At 37.4% G+C, this 12,040-nt stretch overlaps 1 protein-coding gene across 1 annotated transcript; it reads right to left on the bottom strand.

Moving 5' to 3' along the window:
* Window positions 1-2,266: 2,266 nt before the first annotated feature.
* Window positions 2,267-11,272, bottom strand: LOC132392292 (somatotropin; the record flags this gene model as incomplete). The annotated part of the gene is made up of 6 exons (XM_059966115.1): window positions 2,267-2,467; window positions 4,248-4,388; window positions 5,034-5,150; window positions 5,254-5,359; window positions 6,423-6,438; window positions 11,254-11,272. Coding segments are annotated over 6 exons (600 nt in total), but the record flags the coding sequence as incomplete, so codon positions are not given.
* Window positions 11,273-12,040: the final 768 nt, after the last annotated feature.

The raw sequence follows: 12,040 nt of genomic DNA, 5'->3' as shown, positions 1-12,040 counted from the left end.
TTCTCCTGGCAAAGCTGTTCAGGTATAGACCAGAACTGATGTATACCTAACAATGTGGAAAATTGCCCAGGTATGTTTTGTCCATAAAAAAGGGAAAAATCCATTTAGTATCTCATCAACCTATCCCAAATAATCAACAATGCCAGTAAGTGCCACTGACTGTGCCATCAAGCAGTTCTTACTCACCAGTAATTTACTAACTGACACCCAGTTTGGGTTTCATCACTCAGCTCAGCTCCAGACCTTATTGTATTCTTTAACGTGGGGATCCAGTGACTGTATTGTACAGTTGAAGTGAGAGTATAACAGGTTTAATTGTATGCAGAATCAAGGAGCCTGGTAAGACTTGTATCAATAGACCTCAAGAGGAAGCACTTCAATGGGCTGGAGTCATACCCTCGAGTAAAGAAGCTGGATCTCATTCTTGGAGGTCCATCATCCCAGCCCCCAAAAAATAACAAGAGCTTCCCAGAGCAGTTCCCTAGAGCCAACCACCTTCAGCTGTTGTACCCTCCTTTCATCAGGTGGGCCAAAGTTGGGAAGTTCTATTGAATCACAATTCTTTTGCAAATGAAGTATCTAATACCTACATATAAGAAGACCTAGACAAAATTAAGACAAGGGACGATGAGTATTAACATTCACGCTGAAAAAATGTCAGGCAAAAGTCATCTCCAGCAAGTAAGCATCTGAACGCTTATCCCTGACTTTCTGTACTTTTTCCATCATCATTGTCTTACATTATTAGTATACTGCAGATCTATACTGACCAGAAATTCAACTGTTAAACAGAGGAGATTCTGTAGCTACTGGAAGCCTTGAGCAACACACACACACAATGCTGAAGGAATTCAGCAAGTCAGGCTGAGGAGAAACGAACAGTCAATGTTTTGGGCCGAGATGCTTCAGTTGCAACCGGATTCACAAGTACTTAGGCTTTTTGGTCAAAAGTAAGGTATCCTATTTTGTGTGATCAACCGCTGATAGCCCAAAGCCTTTATTTTATTTAAAAGGCAAAAGTACTTTCCCCTTGCCTAGAAGAGTGCAGCTCCAACAACACAAGCCTACGCTCTTCAGGCAAGCTGCATGCACTACCAACCCATCATGGCTGTGGTTTGTATCATACACTGCAATTACTAGGTTATGTAAACTGCACCTCTCAAAACCCTGACCTCAACCACCAAGCAGATTAAGACCTTCAGGCACATGGGAACCCAACCACCTGCATATTCCCCTCCAAGTTCAACATTGTGCTGACTTGGAAATGTACTTCATTGGAACAGTATGAAAAGCCAAAAAACGGAAGTCAGAATGGGAGCGGGATGGAGATTTAAAGGAACAGGGAACTGGAAGTTGAGGGTAATCTTTTTGGATTGGATGGAGGTGTCTGAAAAATAATCACTCAATTAGAATTTGGCTAGTTAAATGTAGTGGAGATGACATTGTGAGCAATTCTAAACTCCAAGATGTTGCAGGAATTGCTGCTTTGCCTAGAGTCAGCATACCTGAATAGTGACAAATTAAGTAAAATTGAAGCCAGTGTATTAATGAACTGAGATCTATTACTTTAAAATTCAAGATTTATTGTTGAGCTGCTATTACATCTATCAAACTTCAGTGGAGGCTGGATAAACTGCCAATGTCAGGCTAAAATTTCAGTAGACAATATAACTTAAAAAAATTCAGGACTTGGCATAAAATAGCCTCTACAATAACTGTACAATTTAGAGGAGATTATATTAACTCTTTAATACAGCCAGATGAAATGTATGCAGTTAGGGATAATTATTTCTAAGGGCCCTGATGCATCTTGATTTGGAACTGGAAAAAAAATAGCTTAGGTATTGCAGGAATCCATTCCACATACAGCTGTGCTGCCACGTATCTGTGGGTTGATTTTTTAAAAAATGCCTAAAATATAAAGGTATCAGTTCTTGAATGTGATCATATTCATGACAGTTTTATTTTTGAAATAAAATAACCAAATGATTGTTCACAATTCAATTGTTTATTGAAACTGCAAGATAATAAATATTTGCTATAACTTGAGATGATTTTCGTATATAAATCATAATTGCAGAGCAATACAGATACAGAAAATATACTGTTTATTCTATATAGTTATACACTGTTAAGGTTCAGTGTGTTGCTATATAATATAGATATAGAGAACCTTTTAAATAATCAATTTTAAGACAAAGTGTGTGTAACATTTTGAGTTTTTTTAATTTGAGTTTCCCTCACTGATTTTGTTTATAACCTTACACTACACAGTACAGTTACTCTCTGCAAAACGTTTGCAATTCATAACTTTCAGGTAGGTTTCAACTTTGTGCATATCCTTCTTAAAACAAGCCAGGAGGCCATAGTTTTTCATCAATGCTTCCTCACTTAAATCTCCACTGAATCTGTCATAGGAAAATTTCAGCCAGCCAAAACCTTGTGAAGAATCTCCGTCTTCTAGAGCCTGGGATGCAATTGAATGATTGCAGATTACTTGTAATTCTACATAAGAGAACATCTAACAGACACTGAATGCTTTCTATATAATAGATTCTGAATAGCTTTGCCTTGTCTGTGCTATTGTGACAATGTGGCACAATATACATTAATTTATATTTCACATTAAGATTAATATAAAGTTATGAGTCATCCGTGGAAAATTATATGCTTTTTATGTGCAACGCATGTCAAGCAAATAATCATAAAACATGAAACAAAATCATTATGTTAAATCATCTTGTACCTATATGGGTTATTGGTCAGGAATATTATGAAACCTGAGGGTTTAGATGGATGGTTATTTTGAAATCATGACTCTTAAATTTCCTAAATATTTTGAAACTAATATCACCTGACCTGCTTGATAAGAGATCTAATGTATTAATGAATAATAAAAAGGCTCAGTGCTGCTTATAATCCACTTCTTTGTATGGGAGGCTGAGTATCCTTGGAAACAAATCCTATGGCTGAGTCCTGTTTGTATATAACTTTACAGAAACACAGAAAAGATTTAAAAAATACTATCCAACTCTATGGATTCATACTTTGTATTGATACGATTGTAATTTTCTTCTACTAATTTAATTTCTTCTGTTTCTATTTCACTATTTTAACATTTGAATTATTCAATGGCTAGCCAATATTTTATACTTAATGTTTATGTTTGACAATTCTATTTACTTTTGCCCCATAAATTAATGGCTGTTACAGTTAAAACTTCTGCAAACTGAACTTAATAGTCCTGCTGAAGGGCCTTGGCCTAAAATATCAACTGTACTTTTTTCCATAGATGTTGCCTGGCCTGCTGAGTTTCTCTAGCATTTTGTGTGTGTTGCTTGGAATTCCAGCACCTGCAGATTGTTTCTTGTTCATAATAGCTGGGATGCTAGGCTTTGAGATCAGGGGTGTTGCAGTTGAACATTATGTGTTCTATTAATTGCTTTAATTAGGAAACTGAAATAGTTAATACCATACTAACTCTTTGGTGATATTAATCTCTTGTATATCATAGTTTTGCAGAAGGTAAAATTTCCTACTTATATGATTCTTCATTTCAATTTTAAGAAAGTTCACTCGCAGTCATGAATAGGTTGGAGTCAGCAGGAATAATAATGTTTGTAAGAGGAAGCTCAGAAATTGTGCTGTACTGTTGTATATTCTATGTTCTATTTATTATTGCATTTTATTATTTACTTCATGATAACACTTCCTATTTCTGGGGGATGGCAGGGAAAAAAACTAGAGCTTTATACTTTTGCAAGCTTCATATTTGTACTGCAACAAATAGTCTCTTAAAGTCTACCTATAATGTATAGATTTGATTACCTGCTCACTGATGAATACTTCTATCATCAATTCTCTTAAGTTTCGAAATATTCATGAAAGTGCCCACACACACAAAATCAGGAAGTTTGCTGACAAATAATTATAGCTCAATAAACAATTACAAATTTGCACAGCTCAGGAAGATAAGGTATTTACAGTGGGTTAGCAGGCTGACTGAATACATTTATCCCTTCGGGTATGATTTCAGCTTAATAATAGAGGAAAAGGCTGTAAAAAATCATCCTACAGCAAATTATTGTGTGATGAGTTCCTGACTCTCCGTTACAAGGAGTAATGATGACAATGAGATAATGACACCTTCATGGTGCAAAATTTGGACCACGGATAATGTTTTGTAATTATAGCAGTGCCTTATGCAGAATTATGATGGGAGTAATAGTAATATTGTGCAACCTTACCTTCATCACAGCATAGATGCCTTCTTCTAGGTCCCTTAGTTTGTCATAGACTCTGTCTGAGGTTCTGAAAGCTCTGCTGTTCTGAATTGGATTGAGCCAGGACTGAATGAGAAGCAGTGAGTATAGCAGCAACTCCCTTTCCTATGAAAAGAAGAGCATCAGGTAAGTATCAATTTCAGTTAGAAGACAAACAACTTTTCCCTGTGAAAGAAGCCATGGAACATGCAAAATATTCTTTCCTGAATCCCCCATTACCACCAGCACCTTTATGTAAATAAATGTGAACAGTTACACTAATTTGTTGTGTTCTGCATATTTCCCAGTCAGAAACACACCTGATGGAGTTGCTTTAGTGGGAGAGAAAGAAAGACAGATTGACGATGCTGAAAAGCTGAAATAAAAACAGCGAGTGTGTGGTATGTTCAGCTGGTCAGAGAGCAACTTAAGAAAGAGTTCCTTCAGAAGATTGTTGCTCCACATTCTTGCATCTGCAATTTCTTTTGTCTCCAAGAGTTTTTAGATTTCTGCAGACCAGCTAACTATCCACAACACACTTTACTAATTATTTCAGAATTATTTTTGACTAGCAACAGTCTTAAAGTTAATGCAAGAGAATGTAGGATACCCATATTCTAATAATTAGGCATAATTATTTAGGTAATATATTTTCATTAAGAACTTGCTGAACATCTTCATGTTGCCTGCAGGAACTGTTAGCTATGGAACAAATGAGTTACATGAAACGAAAAGCTGAAGATAATTTCTAATTAACTTTTATTTAATTACCGATCTTTGTTGGGCATCTTCTTTACCAGTAGGTGCTGGGATAGTCTCAGACTGGCAGAAAGCAGAAGGTGAACTCTTATGGGAATGGCGCTGTTCTTCCGGGATATATTTTCGTTCCTGTTGGAATTTAAATACAGAAATGAGATGTATATTTCTACAACAAGCAAATTGACCAAGCATATTTTGTTACCCATTAAGTCACATAGGATTCATTACATACAAAATCCTTGCAGGTTTCTGCAGCAACCAGATGCAGGTGCTGTGCCCTGTGCACAGCCTTGGCGAACATATCAGACAGAGACAGCAGTGGGTACGCTTCCAGATCCCTGAGGCATTGCATCGAAACCAACATCAGGGTCAAAGCAATGGAACATAGTGATAAAACTAATGAAGGAAGGGAAACAATTATAAGTAATAATGCAACAACATTGGGGGATAAATTCAAAAGTTAGTCTAACAAATGGTAGTAGGAAAGGCACATAATGCTTTATATTGTGAAAGTAGTCTAACTATTTTAGACCTCCAAAGATATACAAGTAAAAGAAGTGATATGTTTTAACAATTGACGCACAAACGATTTAACTTCATCATGAACTTCAAAGGTCCCTGGAGTCGTCCAATTGTTCTACTTTGACACAGTGACTTCAACGTTGTAACCAGAAACATTGAAGTGTTTGAGAATAATGTTGAAAAGTGTTCTAGAAAAAGATGCTAATTTGTTTATTGTCGAAAGGTATGTTGTTTACAATGAAGATAATAAAAATGACATTAATTAGCAAAATAATTTGAAAATTAAACAGAGAATGGTTGGAATGGATGATGAAAGAAAATTCTTTTAATGAATTCTTTTAATTCTTTTAAAATTCTTTTAATGTACAAAATTGAACTTGCTAAATTAATGAAAATTAAGTTAGCGGAAAAAAAGTTAACTACCCTGATTGTTACCTGAAGCCATCCTGTTAATGTCACTGTGCATAAAACACAGCATGCACCAAAATACAACAAAAGTAACCAGTTCACAGTCTTCTACCATTCCCTACAACTCATCAATTGCATATATATATAGTCAGGAATCCTTGCATATATTTAATACTTGTTGATGACATGATAATAATGACATTTAAAAAAATAAAAAACAAAGTGTTCTGAACTTAATATACACGTTGTTTTCATTATTGTTGGAAAACAGGATTATTCCATTTTCAAATGTGTTCCTGGAAGTTGGATCCCGATGTTATTTCTATGTTCCGGTAGATGTTCTCTCCCACCATTTAATGACATAGGCATTTAGTAATGTGAACAAATGATAGAAAAACAAGAAATCATATGTTTTTATTAAGTGTTCCAACCAAGTATACGTCCAATATTTCAACTGTCTTTTAATTTGACCCGGGGGAAACAAAGACGAGATCATTGGTTGGTAAATGTCAGCAGTATACTTTTCATAGTATTAGGAAAGAATAACTAAAAAAGCCATCTCTATGAGCTGACTCGTGCTTGCAATTATTATACTTTCAATAATGCATCATCACTTTGACATTAAACAGTAATCTTCCTCCCCACACCTCATAGTTAGAAGTCCATGCACTGGAGATGTCCTTTTTGCCTGATCACAAAGGTTTAGCAGAATTTTGGACAAAGTAATGTTCCGTCATCCACAGCTTCTTGAAAACTAGTACTCTGTTGAAAATCTATTGATGTGTTTTTCTTTGAGTATATTTAGACAACATCCTGAAAAATAAATCCAATTTCTGGGGCAAACTTACTTCCCATTTAAACTTAGTTTCACCATTTATTTCAAACCAGGAATCTACAGTTATTTGTTGGATTTTATATGTAAAACAAATTCTGAATTATAACAGGTGAAAGGAGAAAATAGTAAGGTACACTAGCATTAGGGCACCACCAAACCTGACTTCCAGTTATATTATGTTGTCATGATTCTCAACAACAGAAATATAGGTTCTAAAGTTTAAAAATCATTGTGTTTAGAAAAAAGTCTGAGTACACATCACAAGCAACACTTACATATAGAGCAGTCCACATTCATCTATTAACAGAAAAGATAATTTTCCATTTAGTGTAACATTTAAACTCTAAAGTAACACACAAGCCACATTTCAAGCAATGTTTGTTTCCAAAGGTGATTAAACTGTTAAACAATTTTAGAATTTACTTGATTATCTTAAAGTTGTACATTTTAATTGTTACATACTTTCATGAATTCAGTTTTATCAGCTTTGTATAATACAAATATTAATATTTGTGATAGTCAAATAAATAGTTGTTTAAGTTGATTGAGAGTTCATACAAATGATAATTCAGTAACAAAGTTCATTCAGCCAATGATGGGATGATTGTTGGAAAAGGGATTAATAATATCACTTCAACAATTTATTTGCTAAATTGACCATCTTAGTTTCCACCAATACAATTATTGTTAACTCACAAAACAATGCAACTGTAATATTTAGCCTGTTGTATAAATAAATTGAGGCAGATGTTTAAAACAAAAATCAAATGAATACTTTTTATGGACAGCAGGACATTCCCTCTAATGTTTAAAATAGTGAAATGGTTGAACCTGGAAGAGTACTGAACATTGTATATTTACTACCAAAATTGTTCTTGTGTTTGTAAATTCTGAGATCAATTTGAAATAAAATTTACTTTCCGTCAAGAGAATATATCTTCCCAGTCTGATTTTCTTTTTAATCAGTAACATCAAATCTGTAACTCTTTCTACCCACGCAGACCTGATGAGTATTTCCAGCATTTCCAGCAAGGCAGCAGAGACTTGAGATCAGAGTTTTCATTCTTTTAGATGAGCTGCGAATCACAGGTGGTAAGCCCCATCTACCCAAAGCAACTGGTGTTAAGGTACCAGTAACACACCTTTGTCCCTTCTCCTGTCAGTAGAAGTGGTCTCACTGCGCTTAGTAGCTAAGCCACATGTGAAGGCCAAGAGCTGGACTTGGTTGTCAGAGGCTATTTGAGATGCACACCATTGGGATAATTCAATAGGTACTGGGAGCTTATCCCCACTACTACCCATGGCTATAACAATCTTAAGAACCACCAGCCCACTAAATATTATAATATAACAATAATTTATGTTTTTCTCTGTTTGTACTTGCACATTGTTGTCTTTTGCACATTGGTTGTTTGTCTGTGACATTGAGTGTGGTCTTTCATTGATTCTATTGCGTTTCTTGGGTTTACTGTGTATGTCTGTAAGAAAATGAATCTCTGGGTTGTATTTAGGGGCATATATGTACTTTGATCATAAATTTACTTTGAACTTTGTATCACCCATTTTCTTTTTCCTGCTCTACCTATGCCATCTCTCCATCACCCACACACTTTCCAAAACACCATTTTCCTGTCTGTCCATCCTATCCCTTGCTCTGCCCTCTTCCGTTGGGTTTCATCATCTACAGGCCCTTGTTCCCTCACCTATCACTGTCCGTCCTCTTCAGCTTGATACACTCTTTCCTCTCCCGCTTGAATCCATCTGCCAATCAATCCCTCCTCACCTGGATCCACCTCTCGCTTTCTAGCTCTTGCTCCCCTACTCCCTCTCACCTCTATCCCCTCTTTACTTTTAGTCCTGATATGGGATCCTTTTAGACTATCTATTTCCCTCCACAGTTGCTGCCTGACTTGTTCGGCCTCCGTTAAGTCATTGAATGCATTCAAAACTGAAATAGACAAATTTCTGTTATTAACTGAATCAAAGGATGCGGGGTTGGATAAAATCCACAATCAGCCGTGATTGCGCTAAACGGTGAAGCAGGCAGCAGAATCCAAATGGCCTATACCTCCATCCTTTTGTTATGTAGCATGGTGGCGAAGTCACTCACAATCACATTCTAAATTTACTGTTCATGATACAGACACTGCTAGTGAGGCTGACATTTATTGTACATCCCTAATTATGATGGTCATGGGAGATTTCAACATACAGGTTCATTGGGAAAATCAGGTCAGTAGCAGATCTCAAGAGATTGAGATTGTTGAATGTCTACGAGATGGCTTTTTAGAGCAGTTTGTCATTTAGCCCACTGTATTGAGTGTTATGAACTGGAGGCAATTAGGGAGCTTAAGGTAAAAGACCCCTTAGGACCTAGTGATCACAATATGATTGAGTTCAGCTTGAAATTTGATAGGAAGAAAGTAAAGTCTGAAATAGCAATATTTCAGTGAAATAAAGGAAATTACAGTGGTATGAGAGAGGAGTTGGCCAAAGTAAATTGGAAAGAGCTGCTGGCACGAATGACAGCAGAGCAGTAATGGCGTGAGTTTCTGTGAAAAATAAAGAAGGCACAGGACAGATAGATTCCAAAAATGAAGAAGTATTCAAATGGCAAAACAGAACAACTGTGGCTGATAAGGGAAGTCCACGCTAATGTAAAAACAAAAGAGAGGGCATACAACAAAGCAAACATTAGCAGGAGGATAGAGGATTGGGAAACTTTTAAAACCTATAGAGAGCAACTAAAAGAATCATTGGAAGGGAAAAATGAAATATGAAAGCAAGTGAGCAAACAGTCTCAAAATGGATAGTTAAAGCATTTTCAAAAATATAAGCGGTGAGAGTGGATATTAGGCCACTAGAAAATGAGGCTGGAGAAATACTAACGGGGACAAGGGGATGATAGATGAACTAAATGAGTATTTTGCATCAGTCTTCACTGTGGAAGACACTAGCAGTGTGGCAGATGTTAAATGGTGTGAGAAAGAGAAATGAGTGCAGTTACGATTACAAGGCAGAAGGTGCTCAAAAAACTAAAAGACCTAAGGGTACATACGTCACCCGGACTGGATGAAATGCAGCCTAGGGTTCTGAAAGAGATAGTAGTAGAGATTGTGGAGGCATTAGTAATGACCTTTCAAAAATTATTGGACTCTGGTATGGTGCCAGAGGACTGGAAAATTGCAAATGTCACTCACTCTTTAAGAAAGGAAGGAGGCAGCAGAAAGGAAATGATAGACTAGTTAGCCTGACCTCAGAGGTTGGGAAGATGTTGGGGTCAATTAAGGATGAGGTTATGGAGTACTTGGTGACACAGGTCAAGATAGGACAAAGTCAGTATGGTTTCCTTCAGGCAAAATATTGCTTGACGAAACTGTTGAAATTCTTTGAAAAGATTACATAGATAAAGGGGATGTAGTAGATGTTGTATATTTGGACTTTCAGAAGGCCTTTGACAAGGTGTCATGTATGAGACTGCTTACAAAGTTAAAAGCCCATGGTATTACAGGAAATTTACTGGCATGATCAGAGCATTGGCTAATTGGTCGGAGGGAGAGACTAGGAATAGAAGGATCTAAAAAGGATCTGGTTGGCTGTCAGTGACTAGTAGTGTTCCACAGGGGTTGGTGATGGGACAGCTTTTTATGCTGTATATCATTGATTTAGATGATGAAATAGATGGCTTTGTTGCCAAGTTTGCAGATTGGTGGACAGACAGGTACTGCTGAAGAAATGGGTAAGCTGCATAAGAACTTAGACAGATGAGGAGAATGGGCAAGAAAGTGGCAAATGAAATACAAAGTTGGAAAATGTATGGTTATGCACTTTGTTAGTAGAAATTAATGCACAGACTATTTTCTAAATGGGGAGGAAATCCAAAAATCTGTGATGCAAAGGGCCTTGGAGGTCCTTGTGCAGAACACCCTAAAGGTTAACTTTAAGGCAAATACAATGTTAGCAGTCATTTCAACCCAGATAAGTGTAAGGTGGTTCATTTTGGTAGGTCAAATATGATGGCAGAATATAGTATTAATGGTAAGACTCCTGGCAGTGTGGAGGTTCAGAGGTATCTTGGGGCTCGAGTCCATAGGACACTCAAAGCTGCTGTGCAGGTTGACTTTGTGGGTAAGAAAGCATACGGTGCATTAGCCTTCATCAATCGTGGGGTTGAGTTTAAGAGAGAGGTAATGTTGCAGCATCATAGGACCCTGGTCAGACCCCACTTGGAATACTGTGCTCAGTTCTGGTCGCCTCGCTACAAGAATGATGTGGAAGCCATAGAAAGTGTGCAGAAGAGATTTAAAAGGATGTCTGGATTGGAGAGCATGCCTTATGAGAATAGGTTGAGTGAACTCAGCCTTTTCTCCTTGGAGCGACGGAGGATGAGAGGTGACCTGATAGAGGTGTATAAGATGATGAGAGGCATTGATCATGTGGATAGTCAGAGGCCTTTTCCTAGGGCTGAAATGGCTAACATGAGAGGGCACAGTTTTAAGCTGCTTGGAAATAGGTACAGAGGAGATGTCAGGGGTAAGGTTTTTACGCAGAGAGTGGTGAGTGTGTGAAATGTGCTGCCGGCAACAGTGGTGGAGGCGGATGCGATAGTGTCTTTTCAGTAACTCCAGGACAGGTACATGGAGCTCAGAAAAATAGAGGGCTATGGGTAGCCCTAGGTAATTTCTAAGGTAAGGACATGTTCAGCACATCTTTGTGGGCCGAAGGGCCTGTATTGCGAAATAGGTTTTCTATTTCAAGAGGACTTGAATACAAGTGCAGGGATGTGATGTTGAGGCTTTATAAAGCACTGGTGAAGCCTCACCTTGAGTAATGTGAACAAGTTTGGGCTCTTCATCTAAGAAAAGATGTGTTGCCACTGCAGAGCATCGAGAGGAGGCTCACAAGAATGATTCGGGAAAGAAAGGATTATCATACAAGGAACATTTGTTTGCTCTGGTCCTGTACTCGCTGGAATTTAAAAGGATGAGGGGTAATCTCATTGAAACCTTTTGAATGTTAAAAGGCTAGATGGAGTAGATGTGAAAAGGATTCTTCCCATGGTGGGGGAGTCTAGAACAAGAGGGCACAACCTCAGAATGAAAGGGTGTCCATTTAAAACAGAGTGTGGTGAATTTGTGAAATTTGTTACCACAGGCAGCTGCGGAGGCCAGGTGGTTGTGTTAATTTAAGACAGAGTTTGATCGGTTCTGGATTTGACACAGCATCAAAGTTTATGGGGAGAAGGCCGGTGAAT

This window comes from Hypanus sabinus, chromosome 4 (assembly GCF_030144855.1).
Source record: "Hypanus sabinus isolate sHypSab1 chromosome 4, sHypSab1.hap1, whole genome shotgun sequence".
NCBI lineage: Eukaryota > Metazoa > Chordata > Chondrichthyes > Myliobatiformes > Dasyatidae > Hypanus > Hypanus sabinus.
This window is presented reverse-complemented; position numbering and strand designations above follow the sequence as displayed.